This window comes from Vombatus ursinus, unplaced genomic scaffold, assembly GCF_900497805.2.
Source record: "Vombatus ursinus unplaced genomic scaffold, bare-nosed wombat genome assembly UNPS02014893.1, whole genome shotgun sequence".
Taxonomy (NCBI): domain Eukaryota; kingdom Metazoa; phylum Chordata; class Mammalia; order Diprotodontia; family Vombatidae; genus Vombatus; species Vombatus ursinus.
The window spans coordinates 4,677,083-4,689,933 of record NW_020954671.1 but is presented as its reverse complement, the minus strand read 5'-3'; the positions used below and the strand labels follow the sequence as shown (position 1 = coordinate 4,689,933).

General features: G+C 35.3%; 1 protein-coding gene across 1 annotated transcript in view; it reads right to left on the bottom strand.

The window, feature by feature from the left end:
- The window catches only part of LRRC9 (leucine rich repeat containing 9), a 128,341-nt gene that overhangs the window by 93,312 nt on the left and 22,178 nt on the right, over positions 1–12,851 (bottom strand). The window contains exons 7-9 of the mRNA XM_027842920.1: positions 11,435–11,590; positions 2,960–3,153; positions 1,848–1,979 (exon numbers count right to left, since the gene is read on the bottom strand). Of these exons, the coding sequence (XP_027698721.1) occupies positions 1,848–1,979; positions 2,960–3,153; positions 11,435–11,590 (482 nt within the window). The remainder of the gene's footprint in view (positions 1–1,847; positions 1,980–2,959; positions 3,154–11,434; positions 11,591–12,851) is intronic.

Below are 12,851 nucleotides of genomic sequence, written 5' to 3'. Positions count from 1 at the left end.
GCTGTAACTTTGCTGAAATGATTCTAATCCCAGCATTCCCCTTTCCTATTACAATGATACTAGCTGAAATCGTGTCCGCTGTGATGCACTTGACTTTGCTTCTTGCTTTGTCTGATGCTAGTGTCTGGAGCTTTGTTGATTGAGGATTTCTTACTATTTCTCTTGATCCTACTGACTCAAGTAGACATGCCTCTTTGTTTTTCTCTTCTCCCCACCTCTGTCACTGGGGTCCCTGGTTAGCCTGTTCAGTTTAGGGTATCTGGTAAATTGGGTCTTATCTGGGTTCACTGTTAGTCATTCTGATGTAAGAATAATAACCTAACCATAGCTATTTTGCATGAAGGATCCTCCTTTAGAAGTACAATTCAACCAACTGATGTGCATTTATTAAGTACTTAGTATGGGCTGGGCACTGTGCTAGGCACCGGGGATACAACAACAAAAGGAGAACAGTATCTGCTCTTGAGGAGTTTACAATTTAGCCATGGGAGATAACATGTACATACATAAGGATACAGAAAATGTATAAAAGTAGATATAAGATCATTTGGGAGGGAAAAGGCATTAGCAGCTTGGAGATTCACAAAAACCTTCACACAGAAGTTGGTGGGCAACTAGGTGGCATACTGGACAGAGTGTTGGGCCTAGAACCAGGAAGACTCTTCTTCCCGAGTTCACATCTGACCTCAGACACTAGCTAATCTTAAGGAATACCGAACAAGGTATATAATAAGGAATAAGGAAATCACATTGCTTTTTTTTTTTAAAGGATTACACAAAGATAACTTCGGTAGAAAGAACTTTTTTTTTTTTTAATTTGGGGTTCTAGCTAGATTTAACTGCTCCATGTTCAAATCTATATTCTTGACTTAAAAAATAAGTTAATATTTAAATGAAACTACAATTACAAACTATTCACACACAGCAATCTAAAGCATTTTTAAAATGATCTCAACATAAGTGAAAGAAACTGCAGAGGGGGCCATATTAAGACTACACTAAAGTTGAAAATTGTACTTGAAACTCTGTCAATATACATTTGATTTTCTCCCTAGTAAAGTGCCAAGGTTATTCATATTTTTAAATATATATATATTTGTTAATACTTACCAAAATCAATTAAAGCTATTCAGAAATTTAAAATTAGGCTGCCACAATTATCTAAATATATCTTAGTCATTTTACTTTTGCATAATTTTCTTTCAGTATTTTTTTAAGAGCTAATTTTGTATCAGGTAAAAGAAACAGATAGTTGGTACTAATTATGTTTAGGTACACACACTGAATATAGATGAAAATTTAAACAAAATTATTCAAACTATTCCAGGGTATTTTTCAAGGGCCTTTCATCACTTACATGGGAATTAGCATGAATTTTATTTATACCATAATTACCCTGCAGATTCTAACACATTTATGCATACATTTTTATGAGCACATATGCTCTGAGCACTGTTCATTATACATTGATTATCTCATTTTTGTTCTGTTTTGCCCTTCATTATTGGTACTCTTCCTCCTGGTTCTTGACTGCCTACCAACCGAGTTTCAGTGCATACTTTTCTGTTACCTGCAATATCTATGTGCATCCTGACTGTCTACCTAGTTCTGTTTTGATTGTGAACTCCCAAGTATTTCTGTGGGTTAGTCTGTTCTCATACCAGCTTTCTATTCTTCACTCCCAGTTTTTCCTGGCCAATTTAATTTTTGAGCTATAACCCACCATTGCTTCTAGCACGGATTAGAAACATCAGATCTTTTCAACTCAAATTATAGTCTGTTCATGTTTATTTGAGTAGTAAAAAAAATTATTTACAAATCTGATAGTAAATTTCAAACACTTTTACCAGTCATGTGATGGTGTGCCTTCTTCAAACTGGATATTCCCCACTGTTTCCAATTCAATGAACAAAAATGGCACTAGTAAACCATATTTTTTCTTCTTTCGTTTGACTTCATTCTGATAAAGTGTTTCTATTCTATTGGGGAAAAACACACATAAACATACTGCAATGAATGAACTACTTTACCACAGTATTTTTATAAGTTTTTAAAAAATTTTAAATGTATCATTTGTGATTCACATAGCTTAAAATATAAGCCTTTTTAATGAGCAAAGAAGCTACAAATAAAAATAAAGTTTGTTTTCTAAAATTTAGCATATGCTAATTTTTAACAATGTTCTATCCTTAGCAATTAAAATAACCACTGTGAGCTTTGCTAACTTTCTAACATAGCAGTATTAGAAACTCTTTGTAGAGTGTAAAGAAATAGCTAACATTTTTACAGTGTTCTACTTAAGAAATAAATAAGCACAAAGTCATATTCTTAGCCACATTTTCTATCTTATATTTCTGCTGCATACCATTGATTGAAGTTTATGCTACCAGCTAAATTAAAACTAAACAAATGGTATATGTAATATGCTGCTCTTCCAGAAATACATACATACATACATACATACATATTTCTCTGTTAAGCTCTATTGAGACAAATAAATCTGAGTATCTTGAATCAGACTAACCAAATGATTCTAGATCACATGACTTAATTGCAGCTGAACTGAACCGTGAGTTCAAAAATTAAAGGCAGTTTTAGCACCAATGACATCTCTTATTTACCTTATTTACATTAGAACACCAAGGCATAACAGGATACCCTTTCCCCTGTTTCCTGGGGTTCTGCTTTGGCACCCCCAAAGGGCAGTGGGAAAAGGGAAGGTGTGACCAGTGAGGGTAGATTCCACTAATCCTCAAGGTTAAGTACTGACCACACATTATCTATGAATTGGACTAAGAATATATTTCATAATTTGTTTAATGACACGATACTGGAAATACTTTCTATTCCTAAAGACATGGACCTGATTTCAATTTTTGATCTGTATATTACAATAATTGACATTTTAGCCTAATGTAATGTTTTAAAATGAAGTGTCTACATAATTCAACAAACATACTCATCTAATTTTTTGTTCCAGAATGCTATCCTTTCATTGAGAGCATTTCGTTTTTCATAGTATTTCTTTTCAAAATTTGATTCTTCAATAGAAATTTCATTATTGGATTTGTCATAGTGAGACTTTTTACCATGATGAGATTTTTCATTGTGAATTTTCCCATTTATTTGTAGTTCTTCTAATTCCCATTCCAGCTGTTAAAAAAACAACATGACATGCCAGGTATCAAAGTTAAAAGTAAAACATAACAAAGTCCATATCTGCATGATAAATATTACATTTTTGACAGAACAAGATTTTTCGGTTCATTAAAATATACACTAAAGTCCAACTCATGGCTGATCATGGCATGTGGACGTCCTGCAGTTCTCAAGTATGTCATTGAAACAAACAGCCTGTGTGTTTGCTGTATGAGGACTAACCTTCATTTGAAGAATAGCTACCAGATGATGATTTGCGTTGGCCATAACAACTCATAAAGATTGTATGCACTAAGGCAGAGGTTCCCAAACTTATTTGGCTTACTTCCTCCTTAAAAAAAATTACTCAGTGCCCCCCTTGGAAATTTACTTTCTTTAAACCTTCAATTTTTTTTTTAATTTGCATCACGTGAGGCTACTATTGCCCGCCTGGATCATTCTACACCTTGCAGAGAATGCTATTGCCCACTTTGGGAACGTATGCACTAAGGTAAGAAAGACCTGAACACAGTTTCAATGGAAGGATCATCCATATTGATAGATCTTAGATATTTGGAAGGAGTGAATTAAAATATACAGTTCAACTATCTATTTTGATTTAATCCAGTAGAAATCAAGCACATTATGTTCTCAAAGGCTATGTCATCAGAGAAAAACTGTCTTGAAAGTTTTGAAGTTGATGAATTCTAGTTAAATATGAACCTTGACATGAAATCATGTCAAAGGTTTGATTTTGGCTTTATAATTATAACAGTCAAAAGCATTTTAATGTCTACTATGTGGACAAAAAAGAGGAGCAGACATTGTCACCACCCTCAATTTATCTGACAAAAGATATACAATAAAATAACAATATCCCAAAGGAAAAATTAATATAAACTGAGTATACTGAGTGTGGAAGTAATGCACTGCCCGGGGCCTCTTGCTGCCACAGGTGCCTTGGAAATAGGAATGCCTTGGTCTGGGAAGGTTTCCTCAAGCAGAAAAAACTTAACATACAGGTCTTCTTTTATGTCACAGGTGAATTTCTTGGTTAAAACTCGTAGTCCTAGTCACCTGAATTGACCACTTCCACAACATCAGCATTCAATTAAATTCAACAAATATTAATGTGACAGAAACTAAAAAATTCCTCAAGATAGAATGGGTATTTTTATTTCAAAATAAAAATTTTAGTATCAACTGAAACACCTGGTTTTTCTAGTGTTAAGTATTTACTATGGGCAAAGCACTGTAAATGCCAGAGTTACAAAGAAAGAAAAGAAAAATAGTATTTGTCCTCAGGTCAAATGAATTCTACTAGGGGCTATGCCATGTAATACAGATTAAGTTAATATAAGATAATTTGATAAAGGAAAAGACACAATAACTGAGGAATCACAAAAGATATCCTACAGGGTATGGTCCCTAAGCTGAGACTTGGAAGAAATATTCCAAGACAAAACAGTAAGGAGAAAGTGCACTCAGGGCACAGGGGATGATCTCTACAAAGGCAGAGAGGGCACAGATGGGATGCCAAGCTTGGAGAATAGCCAGTGGGCCAGTTTGTTTGAAACATAGAATGTAGATAGGGGAATAAAATAAAATAAATCTAGAAGAGTAGCTTACAGGCATACTTTTGAAGGGTGTTAGAGAGATACTGGTGGAATAACCTAGATTGCTGCTTCGGGAAGATGATTTTCGCATCAGCCTGGAAGATGGACTAAGAGGAAGAAGACTAGTTGGGAGATCATTCAACAGTTCAAGAGCAAGTGAACTAGAGTGGTGACTGTATGTGGGTGGAAAGAATAGGTTGGATGTTAAGACAGAGAACACATAAGACCTGACAACTGATGGAGGGGGTTTAGGAGACAGAGGATAGGCTTAATTCCAAGCTTCTGAACCTGGGTGATTAGCAGAATGGAGGTACCATAAACAGAAACAGGAAAGTTTGGAGGAGGGCTGAGTTAGAAGGGATGATAGTGAAATCTATTTGGAAAATGGTGATTTCCAGGTACTAAAGGGATATCCAGGTATAGGTATCAAACAGTCAGTTGGAGAGACAACTGAAATTCAGGAGTGAGAAAAGGCCTGGATATATAATTTGGGGAGTCACCTGCCTTGTGTTGCTAATTAAATAACAAAAATAATAATAATTGCTAGCATTTATATAGCACTTTAAGGTTTGCAAAGTGTTTTACAGATACCTCATTTGAGCCTCACAAAACCCTGGGAGGTAGGTGCTATTATTATCCCCATTTTTACAGATGAGGAAATAGGCATAAGTTAAATGATTTGCTGGATATCACACTGCTAGTAAGTGCTGAGGCTGGATCTGAATTTGGGTATTCCTGACTTCAAGTCTAGCATTCTACCCATTGTGCCACCTAGAAACTGAACTCATGAGAATGAATTAGATCACCAAAGGGAAAAGTATAGGGAGAGAAGAGGGCCCAGGACAGAACCATGGCAGGACCCACCTTTAGGGAGGACACAGAGAAAGGGTGGTCAGACAAGAAGAGATCCAGGAAAGATCAGTGTTACAGAAACAAAGGAAAGACAAAGAGATGTCAAGCTAATAAGACCGAGGGTCTAAGATGTTTGGAAAGGTGAGAAATGAAGGAGGTAAAAGGAGGAGCCTTTGGAAGGAGCTTATGCTTGAATTTTAATTGATAGATGACATTATTAAAGCATTTCCAACTATGATGTTTTAATTCCAAAAATAATGGTACATGCAATAGAAAATACATTGGGTCTAGGGCAAGAAAATTTCTTGGGTCACATCACTTACCAACTGATTAAATTGTCTTAGCTTCAGTTTCCTTTTCTGCAAAATGATGATAATAAAACTTGCCTCGCTTACCTCAAAGGGCTCTTATGGGGTTGAAAACAGGAAATGTGAAAGTGCATTTAAACTGCAAAATATTGCATACTATACGTATACACATACATATATACATGTATGTATGTGTTTACATATATACATATATGTGTATAGGCTATAGCTATTGTTATTATCATTATTGTCCTTATTTCAAGACAGCCTCCAACATTTAATAAATGAAAAGATGAACGAATGAATAAAGTATTTAATTAAGTGCTTACTATATGCAAAACCATGGAGAAGCAAACAGAAAAATGTAACAGTCTGTGCTCTTGAGGAGCTCATATTCTAATGGGGAAATAATACACATGGAAGGGCTCTTTCAGCTGCAAGTCAGACTGAAAAGGTTCTGTGGCTCTTAGCAACAAAGCAGATGGTCATGCCTTTTCTTTAATGCTATTTCCACTGACGTCACATCAGTTTCTGATGGGGAACTGTCTGACAGTGTCAAGGGCTTTGGTGGCAAGAACAGCAGTTACCAGGCTGCTCCTCCACAGGGGGTGCTCCCAGGATAATGGCTGCAGATACTGAGCTGGAATCACTGCTATCCAAAAGGCTTTTGGGTGATGCCTCGATGAATCTAAGCTCCATGGACAAAGGGGGGCTTATATAGCCTGGGTTTTTCTGATTAAGGTATTTTTGTTGTTCAGTTATTTCAGTTGTGTCTGACTCTTCATGACCCAATTTGGAATTATCTTGTCAACCATATTGAAGTGGTTTACTATTTCCTTCTCCAGCTCATTTTACAGATGAGGAAACTGAGGCAAACAGGTAAGTGACTTGCCCAGGATCACACAACTAGTAAGTGTCTGAGGCCAGATTTGAATTTAGGTGTTTCTAACTCCAATGGGCCCAATGCTCTATTCACTGTGCCACCCAGCCACTCATTTAAGTAAGGTACGCTTTTCCATAATTTTGCTTCAGTCATGGATCTCATTTTACTTAGTTTGACTCCTTGCATTGACATCTCTAATTCACTCTCCATATAACCCAAAGCTTGTGCACATCTATACTGACATTTGAAGCCTTGGATTCAGACTCTTTTTTCGATTTTTTTTCTCCTAAAAATTCTGAGAATTTCTAATTCTGAAGTAGTGTGCAAAAATAACTGGAACAAAATAAAATAAACTTAGTGACATATGATACTCCTCAGAACTTATTACATCTTTTAAAATAACTTTTAATATGTAGTAAGTCAACTTTTTGCTACAGTCTCTTGGTTTACATGACTTTGACACATATTCTTTAATTCTTCAACACAAAAATATACTTTTATCACATTGGATATTAAGAGCACTTTTGAAGAATAGTCCATTTTCCCAAATCTAGCCCATATGTTTTTGATAGGGTTTAAATTGGGCTGGTTTCCAGGCCATTAAAACATGTTTGGGGGCAGCTAGGTGGCACAGTGGATAGAGCACCGGCCCTGGAGTCAGGAGGACCTGAGTTCAAATCTGACCCCAGGCACATGACACTCACTAGCTGTGTGACCCTGGGCAAGTCACTTAACCCCATTGCCTAGCTAAAAAAACAAACAAACAAAACAAATATCTGTCTTTGTCTCTCAAGTAAATTTCTTAACCCTTCATAACATGTGGCATGGTTCAAGATTATGTTAGAGCTGTTTATCTCTATCTCTGGCATTCTAGAACAATTATGCTTCTCAGTATAACAATATATTTGTCAGAGGTCATCATTTTCTTAATGGGAATAAGACCACTCAGCACAGTAGAAGTAAAAAAAATTCCCCCAACATTTTTTTTCGGCTTTGAAATTTTCATAACATGATGAAGATGCACAGATCTTATAAGCTCACCTGTCTTCTAAAAAGAGTATTATTATTATCTTGAATAAAAGTTAGTTTCTACATAAAAATTATCTTTCCTAATCCTCAATTCTAATATTTGCATGGTCTTTTGCTTATTATAGGCATTTTTTCTTCGTAGCAATTAGTAAGTAGGGTTGTTTTTGTTTTGTTTTGTTTTTTTAATTTATTTTCTTCCTCTTCTCCAAGTAACCAGTGCCATATATAGAGGGATTAATAACGACTCCTCAAGCTTCCAGGGCCCTCTGAAAATCCTTGCTTGTTTTCTGAGGATGAATTAGTCTGTTTTACAATGACAGTTTGTCAGTTTGTGGTGGTGTTTTTCAATTTAGCCCATATTTTCTTCTGTATTCAGCATGGCTGATCCTGTTTCACTGTGGACTTAAATGATTATTAAAACACTTGAAAACCAATACTACTGCAATATCCTTAACAGTCACTGACGTGTATTCTTCAAGACACTTCTTTGCAGTGATAGACATTCTTAAAAATCACAGAATTACAAATGGAACAAAAGAAAGCAATGAAATATGTTTATGACATGAAATCCAGCACTCAACTAACTGATAGACGTAGGGAAACCTGACCAGCCTGGCTTTGCCTGGTCAAGGTCCGACAGAAGAAGCACACTAGCATGCATGACCTATGCTGATACAAAATGAAACCATGTCAAAATTATTGTTTGTCCCAAGTAACTTACATGTATTGGTTTTTTTCTTATACTGCAGTCATATTTATGGTATGTTTGGTCACTACACATAGGCAGTTTTTTCTGTTTCCCTTTCTTTTTCACTTTAAAGCCCTTTTGATTAAATTTTAAAGGCTTCAGGTAAATATAATTTTTCTGCCCTTTAGGTATGTTACACACCCAGACAGGGGTCCATCATTTCTATATTTTAACCATAATTCACAAATCCAAATCTTATACTCAGATAATTTTACTAACTATCTGTTCACTTCCTAAATATGCCTTCCTCTTCTCACTCCCTTGTATCGGTCTGACTGGACAGTGATGAAAATACTACCCAAATGTCCCGTTAGTTTTTAATTTATTGCTCAAAGCTCCATAAACTTTAAGAAGAGTTTTGTGCATGTAAGAATCACCATAGGGAGACTCTCATAGTCATCAGATTTGATTATGGGAGATTTTCGGTCACTTCCTTAATAAATGTCCCAACATGATAACAATCTGTGTTGTTTTTAGGTTAACAAATTGCTGCCTCAATTCCCTACAAACACTATTACCGGATGATACCACCCCTGATGGCACCTGTGAATCGCTAAGTAGTTATTCCTTCCTCAGAGGATTTGGCTCCCCTTCTTCAGGAAGGGCAGAAGATATGTATATGTGCATAACTATTTATAGAGAACTGATTCAGTGTAGGAGTCAGTTTTGCACAGCATATAGGGCTTTTGGCTGAGTTGAGATGACCTGTTTTTGCAACCTGCCTCAGATACTAGCTCTATACCGGAAGAAGAGGAAGGAGGGAATAACCATTTATCTAGAATATATAGTAGGTACTACAGCAGGTAAAAGTAGGTACTATAGTAGATACATATAGTAGGTGCTATATGCCAGTTACTATGTCAAGTGCTTTTTACAAATACTATTTAATATGGCCCTCACAAAAATCCAGTAAGGTAGGTGCTACTATGATTTCCATTTTACATTTAAGGAAACTGAGGCTTAGAGAAGGTAATTGACTTGCTTAGAGTACCACAACTACTAAGTGTCTGAGGCTGGATTTGATTGCAGGTCTTCCTGATCCAGGCCCAGTGCTCTATCCACTGTGCCACTAGATGTCTCCTAGTATGCCCTTTTATGACATTGGGTAAATCAATTAACCCCTCTGCGTTTCAGTTCCCTATCCATAAAATGAAAATAATAACAGCACCTACTTCAAAAGGTTGTTATGAAGATCAACTGTGATAACGCATGTAAAGAGCTTCAAAAACCTTAAAGTGCTATATAAATGTGAGCCCCTATTGTACTGTTGTCTTTCATATTGATATTAAAGTATGTGAGTATGCCTGTAACCACCGATTGGTAACCAGAAAATACATCTGCTGAGTCTGAAGCTACTAACATAAAAATCAGCATATGTATATACATACATATACACATACTATTTTATACATCTAGAGCTTTGACTTCAAATGTTTAATTAGATCTTATAAGTGATAAAAAATACTTCAGAAACTTTGATCCTATGGTCAAGGGTAAATGTCTTGATTCCTAGTTCATATTTAAAACTGAAACTGTTAAACTTCAAATGATAAGATTCTACCTTTTAGAAATCTTAAAACAAGACAATCCAATATACTCTAACAGAAAAAGCACCATAGAATACAATGAAAAAGTTGTGGTTCGGTTTAAAATTCTTACCTTATTTTATATTCTAATAGCAACAACAAGGAAGTATTTTAGCACTGAAACGAGGAAGTATACTATGCATATAGTCTGCTTAGTTTCCAATAAAAATGCAGCAGAAATATAACTTAACCTAACTTACTTAGATGTGATAGATTCATATAATTCATATACTGACAGACTCATGTTTAGTTATGACTTTTTTTCTTTTATCTGTTCTGTAAATAAACCTGATTTTTTTGTTTACCATAAATTATTAGACACAGAACGTAACTTAAGGTCTGGAACCTAGAACTAGAACATTGTTTTCTAAGGAAATTCAAATAGATTCAAATCTTTAAAATGCCTACCATGTGCAAAGCATGCCCTGGGTGTAAAAAAATAAAAACAAAAAAGTAGTCATGCTCTCAAGGAACTTACATTCTACTAGAGGATACAAAATATAAACAAGTGAGGAAAAACTCATTCGTTTGAGGAGCACTAGAATACTAACCAGGGATATCAAGAAAAGCTTCCCGTAGAAGTGTATATCTGAAGCAAGTTAAGGATTCTAAAGTACAGAGGTGAGAAGAATTATCTCGCATTTACATTCCTATCATGGGAGACAGATGAGGCAAAAGCACAGGGTCTGGAGATGAAATGCTGAATTCTGGGAATAATAAGTTCTCCAATTTGGCCAGAACATAAAATACATGATGGGGAACAATGGGAAATAAATATAGAAAGGCAGACTAAGCCACATTGTGAAATGCTTTAAATGACAGGCTGAGGATGTCATGTTTTATCCTACAGTCAACAGGGACTCACTGAAGATTCTTGAATGTCATGGTCAGGACTATGCTTTGAGATAGTGGTGTAAAAATTCAAATAGAAACAAATCCCTGCAATCTGCACACTAACTTAGAAAAACACAAATTATCTATGTTTCGCTGTATTTTTATTTACTTTGATAAATATTTCCCAGCTCCATTTTAATATGGTTCCCCTACTTCTCAGGAGTTTTGAAGGCCACAAGAACATGAGTTTGACACCTCTGCTTTAAGATGACCATTCTGGCAGTGATGCCTTACAAACTCAGATGATAGTCTACTGTATAGATGGCCTAAAATAAAATTTTGTATGTTATTCAATCAAAAAAGAGAAAAATTTGCAGTGTTAATATTTTTGACATTTTCCCAAATAAACCTATTCAGAATTTTAAAATATTAAAACTCACATTTTTTATAGTGAAGCTAAGTATTTTTATACGTTCTTCTGGCAATTTCTGCAATTTGCATTTTCTTTCATTCAGCTTCTCAAGTTCCTCATTAAGGTTTCTATGAACGGTTTTTATACGCATAGTATAATACATTATTTTTTTCATTGCTGTAGTCTGGAAATGAGAAGAAAAGCAAATAAAATTTAGAATAAGACAATGAACAGTATTATAATTTTTAAAAAATATACAGTTATATTGATTAGACTAAACTCATGTGGTCAGGGGCAATTTCTGTAACATGTTCTACACAATTACTCCAAAGTATCCTAAATAGTAAAAAAACCCAAAAAACAAAACTTAGCCCACATTATTTGGTGAAAATGGCAATGGTTACAATGATAGTTGTTAAGGGAGGTGATAGCCTTGGTCTAACCATATTTCCAATACTATGTTCAGTTTCATATGCTACATTTTAGGAAGAAAATTTGTATTGCTAAAACTGAACCTAAAAAGCATAAGGAAGTTGTAGAGAAATGGAAAGGTGGATCAAAAATTTTCCTTGGAATGGAAATAAAGGAATTGATGGAGTTCCCAGTGCCTAGAACAACAGGTGTTTCATAAACTCTCTTGTTAATTTAGTTTATTTCATTGAACTTCCCAAGGCCAAAAAGAAACTTAATTTCATGGGACTGATCATCTGTCCTCACAATGTTCATGATGGGCACAAGCAAAAGAATATTAAGACAACCATGGCTTATGTGACATTTGGTGCAGTGAGTTGAGAAGTAGAGAAATTCTATAAAAAAATTGTTAAGATTCTTCAAACCAATTCAAAATATACCTTAAAATCTTAAGAACTTCAATTTGAAGAATGGCATTAGGTAGAACAGTGAAAAGTATGCTGGAAAATATGAATAAGAATTATAAAATCAAAGAGTACCTTTATATTCCTCAGAAACCCCATATTTGTATAACATGAATACTTTTTTAAAGAAGAGAGCTGGGAAACACTGGATATAGTGAGCACAGGATGTCATTATAAAAAATATAATCCCCTACCTTAATATGAAAAGATTGGTCACTGATGTAAATATGTCAACCAATAAACAAACATTTATTAAGCACTTACCATGTGTCAGGAACTGTGCTAAGTGCTGGTGATACAAAGAGAGGTAAAAGACAGTCCCTGCCCTCAAGGAGCTTACAATCTAGTCGGGAAGACAACATGCAGACAAACAGATACAAAGCAAGCAATATACAGGATAAATAGGAGATAATTAACAAAGAGAAAGGACTATAATTAAGAGGGATTGGGGAAGGCTTCCTGTAGAAGGTGGGATCTTAGTTGGGATTTGAAAGGAAGCCAGGGAGGTCAGTAATGTGAACACAGGAGGGAGAGTGTTTTAAGGGGACAGCCAAAGAAAATGCCCAGAGC